The 12,023-nt window shown below is 40.5% G+C and overlaps 1 protein-coding gene across 2 annotated transcripts in view; it reads right to left on the bottom strand.

Annotated features, from left to right (window-relative positions):
- Positions 1 to 12,023, bottom strand: part of ULK4 (unc-51 like kinase 4) — a 406,057-nt gene that overhangs the window by 84,077 nt on the left and 309,957 nt on the right. Inside the window, exon 35 of one of the 2 annotated variants that reach the window (XM_088798237.1) lies at positions 6,671 to 6,856. In XM_088798237.1, the coding sequence (XP_088654363.1) occupies positions 6,671 to 6,856 (186 nt within the window). Of the gene's footprint in view, positions 1 to 6,670; positions 6,857 to 12,023 lie in introns of those variants that run through there. The other variant, XM_088798238.1, reaches the window with a different exon arrangement.

Here is a 12,023-nt window from a genome sequence, read left to right as displayed (position 1 = left end):
CTCAAGTTTCCCTCCCGGAAATACAGAAGTCTCAGTCCTGAGGGTGACTGGCTATAAATGATTCCACTGGCCACTTGCTTCCTGATTCTGTCTTGCTCAAAATCCCAGGAACATTCCCTCTGGGAATTAAGTAAAAATTCTAGGCAAGATGTTTCTTTTCTTTGTTAGAAAGATACAAGTAAATCATTCAAAGAGTTCCCAATCAACTTGTGATCCTATGGCAATCACCGGCAGAGAACACTTACCCAGGCTAACAACAAACAGTGGTGACGGATTCAAGGGAAGAGCCCCACCCCCCCACCCCCCCACCCTGCCCTGGAAACTCTCAGAGTTTCAGCTACCCTTCTAAGGTACCATATTTCACAAAAATTAATTACATTTACTTTTTACTCATTTGGGTACATAGTGTTTCTTTTTTAAATGTCACCTGTTTCACACCAATCTCCCCCCCCCCACCTCCACCTTTGTTTTTCCCTTTAAGAAAATAAATTAAGAAGAGAAGGTCTTATCACGCGAAAAAAAATAAAAAGCTAGGAGGTATCATTTTGCCTATCTGTTATACCTCAAAGAATATTTCTCTACCTTTCTAACAGAAAGAGTCCCTTCTGATTCTGAATTTAAACTCATCCTGGTTCTAGAACAGAAAAAATTCCTAGCTAACTTTGGTTTCTCCAAAGCTTTAAAGACTCTGCACATGAGGAAAGGCTGTTACACTGATTTTCAGCAATAAAACATCTCTGGTCACATGAAAAGAACCAGCGGACCTTATAAGAGAATTTAAAAGGAAAATGGTGGTGGGCACAGCAAGACTTTCTGAAAGCCACAGGGTAAAGAGTCGCCAAGGGCTAGATATGTATGATAACATCGTCTTCAGAGAGAGATCCCAAGTCGCACCCCTGCCACCTCTGCTGTACCAGGTAGATGGGCGGGCGGGCGGGCGTCAGGAGTTAGCAACGGCAGGAAGCATGTTACAATCACCGTCCCACGAATGGCCTCTCTGCCTTCAGAGTAGTCAATCACGTATGCTTAAGCCAGTTTTGCAGAACAAGTCTGTGGTGGTTTAAGTGCAGTCAATATTTTGAGTGTCAGAGTAAGCTGGCTTTAATTAGAAGAGAGTAGCTAATCTACAATCATCACTCTGGGAAAACTCCCATTGATACCGAGTTTAAGGGATAGGTAAGCTGGGGAGCACCTGGCATCACGTTGCTAAAGCGAGAGCACAGAGCACAATTGTAACACCTCCCGACTTCCTAGTAAATTACAATGGATAATTAGATTCTTAGGTTTCCCCAACATTCTCTGGATGCTCTAAATACAGACTAAATAAGGAAGAACACCCGAGGGGTAAAACATATCCCAGCTCTATTAGCACAAATTAAACATCCTATTTCTTTCATCTGTTAGTGAAAATTGTGGTTTTAGAAACTATCACAAGATTGGGACTTTAAACAGGTATTTCAAGAATCCAGGGCCTTTTGTGTGACTCATTGGGAGGGATCTGCCATATCATTCCTCAAGACGGGTCGGGTCGCTAATAACCACGGTTTACCAGTCACTGTCATGCCTTGTAAATTATGGGCCAAGTGTAATTCAGGGTCACCCTCTCTGAAACCACCCAGATCACTCGGCTTTTGGGAAAGGCGGGAGCTTCTCTCTCAGGGCTTAAAAAGAGATGCCCCCCCACGCCCCCAGGAGTAGCAGCCTCTTCTTTTTTAGAAGACCTTCTGGAGAGGGTGCACTTAATGAATGTCCTGTAAGGTAAGTCCTCAAGGAGCTTGTCTTTCCTTCCTTCACTTCTTATTGTCGGGAGGATGCACTGATCAGGCCGCATTCATCCAATTACTGACACCAGGTAATAGATCTAGAACAGTCCCTGCTTTTCTATCAAAGTTGGTTCCTCCAGGCCAGGCAGGCAACCTAAGAGGCCAGCCTCCCAAAAGTGGCAGGAAAGCTTTGCTTACATTTCTGTTATCTCTCCAAGTCCTGTCCTCTGTGCTCTGCCTATGCAAGCTCATCCACTCCTCAGAAACTTGGCAGGAGACTGAAGCATGGAGACTTACTGCCTTTTAAGGTCCCTCTCAGTCTGACCCATGCGTCTGTAAAGCACTAAAACGACTTCACAATATACACCAAAGTACAAGACACGAACAACTGCCAATAACAAAAGCAGAGATTTTACAAACATTTCTTACTTAGCTCAGTGGATACTCATTAAACACCTCTTACATAACAGTTACCACGATAAAGCTTCATTTCACTAAAAATAACTGGAATTCAACTGAGATGCTGCCACCACCCTTTTGTTTCACAAACCAGAATTTTCCAACCCCAACAATAGTGTCCAATCTCCTAATGGTATGAAGACCCAGGTGTGGAACCTTCTGGCCTTCCCTGGCCCATTTCTTCTGTCTCCCCACCTAACCCCATGGATGGGGGCCTTTTACACACGGTGTGCTTCCTCCTGGCCCCACGCATGGACGACCGACCAACACATCCTTCCACACTCAGCTCAAACATGTCCTTGCTGACTTCCTCTCCAGAGGGAATTGTTCCTGTGCTGCTCGCCACTGCAGCACTCAGTGCACTCTGCTTTGTAATCAAACTGGCTGTTTCCTTATCTCTGTGGTTACAGATCCTTGAGCGTGGAGATCGGGACGATCCTGTCTGACTGTCTTAGTGACCCCAATACAGAGCTTGCACATAGTAATAACTCTACTATTTATTTTTCCATGAAAGAAAGAATAAACTGCTCAGGTACCTTGTAGATCAAAATTTGGTCCTGGGCAGAGCAGCAGCAAGGCAGCCAGCTACTTGGAAAGAGCATGAGCGAAGACAGTTCAACTTGGGCTGATTCCAGCTCTGCCATTTCCTAGTTGGTGGCCTTGGAAACATTACTTTAGCTCTTTGAGACTTAGTTTTTAACCTGTAAAATGGGAATCATCACTGGAGCTGACCTCTAAGGTTGCTGTGAAGATTAAATGAGATAATGCACCCCAACTTCTTCACACAGGGACTAGCATAGCATACAAATGATAGCTATTGACCACCTTTTATGGGCCAGACCCTGTAATATGCTAAAGACAGAAGGATGAACAAGACCACATCACTCCCTCAACAAGGGCAACGTGAAGGTGAGAAAAGAAAGTAAGCCAACAGTTACAGAACAATGGCTGCCACACAGGTCGGGACAGGGAACAGGGGGACAAATAGAAAGAAAGACTGTATCAATCCTGGAGTGGGTGCTGGCACCAGTCAATTCTGTGGGAGATTTGCTGCTGTTTCTCTCCAAACGTACTAAACTCAGTACTAAGTTTAAGCAGGACTGAACTTCAGGATTGGCAATGTCAAGGCCCGCGCTGAGCTGACTGGGTCCTGGAATCCCTGATGGTGTGTTTTGCACAACTTCAACCCAACAGTGACAGACCCGGGGTAAGTTAGACAGCTTTTAGAAGATTTTAAAGCATGTATCACAGACGGCTGGCCTGCGAACATTATGGGCATTCCTGAACGGCTAAATTAGAGACATCAAGGGGGCAGAGTGCGGGGGCATCTTACAGGGGTATCTTCCATGAGACAGCAGAAAACAGTGTATTTGACTCTTGGGACTGTCCAGTCTGTTTTTCTTAAGGAAACGGTCATTGTAATTTCAATCCAGAACATTTTTGTATCTTGCTTTCTAAATACTGCCCAAAAGTTCCCATGGTTCCTTGGAGGAATGGCTGACTCCAGGGCTGGTGCTGAGGAAAGGTCGAAGATGAGCCTAGAATATCATGTTAAAATGGAAAATGCTCAAAAATAAAATGATGAGGGGCATGTCAAAAGACACAGCAGCCATCCAGAAAGGGTTCCCACCAACCAAATATGAGGCAGCAGTAGATTATAACCCATTGAATAAAACAAAAATCCAAGTTGACCCTGATAATGATGAAAAGATAAGAGAAAAAATAAATTGGGCAGAAAAGGAGGAAACAACCCAAAGTCCATCAACAAATGAACAAAATGTGGTATATATACACAATAGATTGTTATACAGCCTTAAAAAATAATGGAATTCTGATACATGCTGTAACATGAATGAACCTTGAAGATATTATGTTAAGTGAAATAAGCCAGACACAAAAGAGCACACATCATATGATTCCACTTATAGGTACTACCTAGAGTAGTCAAATTCGCAGAGGAAGAAATTAGAATGGTTACCAGAGGCTGGGTGTGGGGGTGGGGCCGTGGTCGTTTAATGGGTAGAGTTTGGGACGACAAAAACGTTCTGTGAATGGATGGTGGTGATGGTTGCACAGCAATGGGAATGTACTTAACACCACTGAACTGTACAATTAAAAATGGTTAAAATGGTAAATTTTATGTATATTTTACCACAATTAAAAATAAAGGATGAGTAGCACCAGAAACTACTTCTCTTTTCACATAAACAGGTAAAAGTTCCTTAGATTCAATTTTTCTTCCATGAACAAAAATCTACTGGCCCTATATGCGGCAGGTCAAAACTACAAGGAAATTATTCCAAGCAGTGAAATAAACTAAAAGATGCTGTAGTCTGGGTACTTTGACCAAGTTAGAGTCTAATTTGTTTTCTGCATGATTAATTTGATCAGTGTTTTAGAAAATGATGTAATTTATTTCCAAAGACAGATCCATAATCTCTTATCTGCAATTATGAACAGCTCTGAAAAATCAAAATATTTTTTTTCCGTAAGTTTGATTCAAAAATATATGTAGTGGCAAAACCTGACCTGAACTCACATGGGGCGATGCACAGTCTTTATTTACTCATGCAATGTGAATATTCATGAATTTTGCTACAGAAACACTACCATACTTGATGATGGCATTGCCGCAGGGTCTCTATCTCTGTGGGAGTCATTATATATACATAGTATAAGCACCATGACAAAAAGATCTGAAAATTATGAATTCCAAAACAACTCTGGTCCCCAGAGGTTCAAAGAAGAGATGGTGGATTGCCACAAAATTAATCATATCAGATATTAGATCAATATGTCCCAAGCTTCTGTCATTCTCTACCAGATTCACAATTATGCCATATCTACATATCACTTGTATTTTTATATTATCTCGTACTTGTCTTCACATTGACACACCTTTTTTATTTGAATAAAATTAGATTTTTAAGAAGTATCTTATCTCTATTATAAAAACCAAGCTTCTGAAAGGTCTACCCTCTGTTAAAAAGGGAGATTCTAAAGGATTGCCGAGGTGTTCAAGACAACAGTGATACCAAACCAAGACTTTCATCTTAAATCATCAGAAAGACAACATTGAAAGGGAAATACCTGCCTTACTCCTCTCAGTGCAGTGTGATCTAGCACTAGGTTGGAGTACCATCTCCAAGACCTACGACGCCCAGAAGTATGTATCCTACACTTTAGGAGACTCGCCAAACCATGTCATCATCCTGTCACGCAGTAAAGCCTCTGCTGAGCCAGTAAGTCTCACTGGCGGTCGGGGAGGCCTGGCTGTGCAAAAGCGTAATACAGGAGAGAGGACAAACCTCTGGGTCTTACTTCTATTCCCGTTCCATAAACTGCCGTGTGGCTTTAGCTGGGCCATACACTGCTGTCTGTTTATCAAACTCGCATAAAAGTTACCTTGAATATAACCGTCTGGCGCATCCAGCACCTCTACTTGCCAAAGGCTCCTCAAGATAACTGTGTAGAAGCGAACGGACTGGCAAACCAGAACATGACCCGGACTAACGGGACCCTCGCTCCTTCCTTACCTTCCACAACAACTATGCAAATAATGGCCTTCGCAACCCGCAGAAAGAGATGAATTGTAGAAAGAAAATAAGTCTGTCATTAAAAGTGCCTTCAAACCAACATTAGCGATACATATTTTTGTGAAAATAAAATAAATGGGAAAAAAGGGGAAATTGTTCCTTATAGTCAAATACTGGGAGTTGGAAACGTTGGGAGTTAGAAAAATCTCCATTATGCAACTATTCCAAGTTTTAAAATAATGACTACACCTTGATTTGATGAAGTGATCAAAATCAACATCACCAGGAAAGGGGCAAATAGACATCATGAGCCTCTGGATGTGATGGACTGAGAAAAACACAACATCCCCTCGGGAGTTATCCTGCATCTAAATGCCAGACAACATCAGACAGACGCAAATTGAGGGCAATTCTACAAAATACCCAGTGTGTATTTTCCAAAAAGGTGATCAAAGACAAAGAAAGGTTGCAGGATTATTCCAGATTAAAGGCACATGTCTACTAACATACATTATCCTTTACTGGATCCTATGCCAGAAAAAATAAACTATAAAGGACATTATTGGGACAGTTGACAGAACTGGAATATGGATGGCAGGGTAGTAAATGAATTGTATCAATGATAAATTTCCTGATTTTGATTAGAGCAGTAAAGTAAGAGAATACCGATTTTGTTTAGAAATACACACTTAATGTATTAAGGGGTGAGAAAGTACAATGTTCTCTAACTCTCCAGTAGTTCAGAAGAGACACGATAGACAGAATCTAATACACATTAACAATATGTGACTATGGGAAAAGGGAACGGAGTTCTTTTACTGAAACACAGTCGAAGATAACGACCGCTCCCTCGCTGTCTGGTGTCCGCCCTGGAAGCCACCCACCCGGGTCCCAATTTCTATGTGGACTCACCATTCTCCTGAGAATCCTCAACAGAAGCTTCTGCTCCTTTGGATCCTCCTTGGATGTCAGTAAATCAGCAAAGCTCTCTGCATTTTCAGGAGACAGGCTGTCTGGGTTTTCTCCTCCATAGAGTTGAACCAGTATAGACAGACACTTAGATGAAACTTCAAAAATTTCAGGATCCTCGTGAGGAAGCTGAAAATGAACAAACAGGACTTACTTAAGCTCCATCAAAGACGGCGCTGGCATTCCTCAAGAATTACAGTAAAATTTGGCTTGATGGAGAAAATAGTCTGAGTATAAAGTTTGACTAACTGAAGAGCTTTTTTGAGTAGATCTCTTTAAGAATGCACACAGTGACTCCAAAAAGCTAATAGCACAAAATCAGAAGTCCTGCAGTCCTTTAACCTATAGCAGAGAATGTCCTGTAACAAGCAGAGACCAACATACATATGTTTTATATGCATATAAGGCCCTACAATGAAGTTCGCGAACTCATCCTAGAAGAAGTGCTGCATAGCTCATTGCTGAATATCACTAGGGTCACCTTCCAAGTACTCCCCTTGGGAAGCTATGCACTGACACCAGTGCCTAGTCCACCCTTCAAAGCAATTTTGGAACATTTTTTTTCTTTGGAATGACCATCAGAGCTGTCATCGTATTACCCTTGATGTCCTGAATGTCATCAAAATGTCTTCCTTTCACTATTTCCTTTATCTTCAGATAAAGAAAAGTCACTGGGGGCCAGATCAGGTGAGTCGGGAGGGTGTTCCAATACAGTTATTTGTTTACTTCCTCACAGACAGTGCCCTATGAGCTGGTGCGTTGTCGTGATGCAAGAGCCATGAATTGTTGGCAAAAAGTTTAGGTCGTCTAACTTTTTCACACAGCCTTTTCAGCACTTCCAAATAGTAAACTTGGTTAACTGTTTGTCCAGTTGGTAAAATTCATAATGACTAATCTCTCTGATATCAGAAAAGATTAGCAACATCATTGCACCAAGTTCGCGAACTTAATTGTCACACACCGCTGTATATTCAGGTGTGTGTGTGTGTGTGTGTGTGTGTGTGTGTGTGTGTGTGTATCGCATGAGTAGATTTGGTGACACCCACTACATCTCGAGATATAGAACAGTCCCATCCTAAAGATCCCTTTTATAGCAAAATCTGACTCTTCCTCATGTTTTGTTACCACTCTAGCCATCTCTGTTTTTTAACTGGTGCATTTAGACCATTTACATTTAAGGTAAATACTAAGATGCTAGGGTTTGAGTCTAACATGCAATTTTATTATTTGTCTTCGGTTTGTTTCCTGTTTCTTGTTCTTCTGATTCACTCTCCCTTCCTGTTTTAACCTTCCTACAAGTTACTTGAACATTTGTTTTATGTTTCCAATAACAATGATTAAAGTTCTCTTTTCCTCCCAATACTAGTTTCCTAGGGCCGCCATAACAAACTACCACAAATTGGATGGCATGAAGAACAAAACCTGATGCTCGCACAGACCTGGAGGCTGGAAGTCTGAGATCCAGGTACTGGCAGAGCCGTGTTCCTTCCAAGGGACAGGGGTAAACCGTTCCTGCCTCTCCCAGCTCCTATTTCCAAATACGGTCACATGTTCAGAGGTACAGGGGGCGGAGAGGGGGAGGTTAGAACGGCAATGTATCTTTATTGAGGAATGCAGTCAACCCCATAGCACCATATTAATAACTAAACAAGAAAAATCACATGATCATCTCAATGGAAAAAATATTTAACAATATTCAACACATATTTCTAACAAAAACTCAGCAAACTAGGAGTAGAAAGAAACTTCCTCACCCTGCTAAAAGACACGTCAGAGACTGAACGCCTCACCCTGAGCTCAAGAAGACAGATAGGAATGTCTTCTCTATTCAGTTCATTCAACATCGAAAGGGAGTTCTGGCCAGTGCAAATCAGTCGCCCAGAAAGGGCATCCAGATTGAAAAGGAAGACATAACTGCTTATTTACAGAAAACATGATCCTCTGTGTAGAAAATCCAATGGAATTTATAAACTACTAGAGCCCTTAAATGAGTTTCACAAAGTTACAGGATTCAAGAGCAACGAACAGAATCAACTGCAGTTTTAAATGTAAGCAACAATCCGAAATTGAAATTAAAATAAATACCATGTACAAAAAATTGAAATACTGAGGGATAAATCTGACAAAAGATGAAAGACCTCGGTACTGCAAAATACAAACTACTGCTGAGAGAATTTGAAGAGGACCCAAAGAAACAGAGGGATTTACCTTGTTTATGAGTCAAAAGACTCAAATTTGTGAAAATGCCAGTTCTCCCCAAATTAATCTACAGAGTCAATGCAATCGTAATCAAAATTCCAGTAGGTTTATGCTTTGGGGGTTTCTTTTGGTAGAAACTGACAAGCTGATTCTACTTTTCATATCGAAATAAAAAGGACACAGGACAGCCAAAACAAATTTGCAAGAGAAAACAGTTGAAAGACTAACATTACCCGATTTCAAGACTTACTACCAAGCTAAAGTAATCAAAACAGTATGGTATTGGCATAAAGTTAGACACATAAATTAATGAATAGAATAGAGAACCTAGAAATAGACCTGCAAAAGTATAGTCAACTGCTTTGGACAAAGTTGCAATGGCAATGCAGTTGAGAATACATTTTCAACCAACACTGCTCAAACAATAGGCAAAAACATAAACGTCAATGCCTACCTTTCACCATGGACCAAAATAAACTCATAATGGTGGAAAACACAGATCAACTCTAAGGTGGCTCAGAATTACCACAGAACATCCATGCTCAATGAAAAAACCCAAGCCTTCAGGAATTTCTGAAATTCATTCGGTTCTTTAAAAGAAAAAGGATTGATAGATCTAAATAATAAAACCTGAAACTATAAAACTTCTAAGAGAAAACAGGCAAAAATCTTTTTGACCTTCACTGAAGGAAAGATTTCTTAGATATGACTGAAAAAGTATAATTTACAAATGGAAAAAAAAAAAAAAAGATAAAACAGATTTCATCAAAACTTCTCTTTGAAAGACACTGTCTTATTTATAAAATGTTCAATAAAAGGTGGATATTATCACCCCATCCCTGTCGCAAAATGTCCTTTTAAAGGAAAGCCATAAAGAAGTGTTCTTTCAGACCCCAAAACTAGAAAATGTTTCTTGCTCCAAGCAAATATCTCCCCACCACATGCCCCACTTTCTGGGTGATGTACATCTTATAAATGATTATATTTCCATTTTTGTCCAGCAACCAGGATTCTTGAGGCCAAAATCATGGCCCGACTTTAAAAATTATACTAGACTTCAAATTTGTGTAGAAACTTCACCCTATCTTCATTGTTTTATTCATGTTTTCGACTTTATTTAGTATTGCTGGACTGTAAAAAATAAACTAACACCCAATTAAGTTTGAATTTCAGATAAACAACAAATCTTTTTTAGTATAAGTATGTTCATTTGGCATCTTGTATTTTATCTGTCAACCCTAATTTTATTGCAAACATTATTAGCCAACTCTAATGCTTTATGGGAGAGATAAGGTAATAAACACATACATATATATACATACAACTTGAAATATCTCAAAGTAAACTTACACTTGAATTTTAAAAACTGTCTTCAAACAATTTAAAATCACATTTGTACTGTGTTTACTTCCCTTTATTCAATCTACACAATACAATGCATTTCAAAATCCTTCTCATTTTATATTCTATTTTTAAAATATTGCCTGGTACAGTGTTTTGTCAAAAATTATATGAGCATAGTTATTGTCAGAGAAGAGAATATATTAACCAAGAAAGAAAGGAAAAATAACCACTTAATAATATAATGTTTTCTTCCCGTTTTATGTAAACTATCTAAAAGCACCTTGAGAAAGGACTCACTCTGTATTGTTAGGAGATCCTTAACATTAGGCTATCAATTCTTGTTCCCCTTCATTTCAACATATCACTCCTGCCCAAATCAGCTGAAGAGGCAGCAGAAACTATCCTTAGGCTGATGAATGGTAGCAATTCCAGAGGACAGCACCCAAGGAAACACCTCTGCCCACAGCCTTGACACTGCTCCCTTTTCCTGAAGAAGCAAAGATCCTCTATCTAGAGTTTCACGGACCCCCAGGCACATAATATTTCTAAATGTGGAAATTTAGAGGGAAGAAAACCTGCCACTACCATTACTGATTTAGTTGTAAGTCTATATATAGATCACAGACCAGAGTACTAGAGTTTAAAAAGGAAAAAAAAAATCTCAAAACAAATTGAAAGTCACTGGTAGGTCAAATCGTCCTTGACTTCTGAACTTGCTGCTCTGCCCTGACTAACTTTCACAATGAACTTGATATTTTCCTGGTCAATTACTAAAGAATGAGAAAACACAGCTCATTTAAAAAATCATAACCAGTCGATACAGAAGGAGATTTAAACAATTATATTGAAGCAGCAAAGTTGCAGGAACCATAGCAATGTCTGTCAACACTGACTGCTAAAACGCTGGGTTTTATGTAAAACCTTTGGCCTGACCACCTGTCACTTTCTGTCCTTCTCTGTCTCCACCTTGGAAATTCAGGTGGAGTCTGTTACCATTGGATGAGAGAAGAATGTTGGAGACAGCCACACAAGAAATAACCAAATGTTCCACTATTGCTTCAATTTGTGCCCCTTACAATCTGTTTTCCACACAGGAGCCACAGTGATTTTCTAAAAAACTTTAATCATATCACTCTCCTGCTTAAAACCTCCAGTGTCTTCTCATTGCATTGAGAAGAGTCCAAACGCTTCACTGTGTGACCCACAAGACCCTGTCTGAGCAATGCGGCCATATGACTGGAGTGAAAGTGCAAGGAGAGTCTGGACAATGAGGTCAGAGAGGTGAGCAAGATGACACAGTCTTCAAAAACCTAAGTCAGAGCATCATTCGCGGCTTGAATCACCAATGGCTTAGATATTCTTATGGCGATACTGCAGCTAGTAGATACATGAGCATGGAGTTGAGGGGCCAGGTCGTGGCTAAAGACACACATTTCGAAATCCTCCCAGGAGACGCATCACTGAGGGCAAGAAGCTGAAGGAGACCAATGACGGGGGAGTGGTCCCCCCTATGGGCTTGGAGTTTGGAAAGCTTCTCTTTAGGGAACACTTACCATCACTTCTACCACCACCCACTCTCAGAAAATTCAGTAAGGCTTTACCCTAGGGTACTGACTTCATCTCAGCCTCAACATCTTTAGAAAAAAGTCCTGACATCATTTTCAGGGCACAGAGGAGGCTACTTGGTCTTTGGCATGTGAACTGGAGAGGAGCACAAGCGGGACCCAATGGAGGAGCTGTTCTTTATCCAGAC

Source organism: Rhinolophus sinicus, chromosome 5, assembly GCF_057876585.1.
Source record: "Rhinolophus sinicus isolate RSI-liver-muscle chromosome 5, RSI-T2T, whole genome shotgun sequence".
Lineage (NCBI taxonomy): Eukaryota > Metazoa > Chordata > Mammalia > Chiroptera > Rhinolophidae > Rhinolophus > Rhinolophus sinicus.
This window is presented reverse-complemented; position numbering and strand designations above follow the sequence as displayed.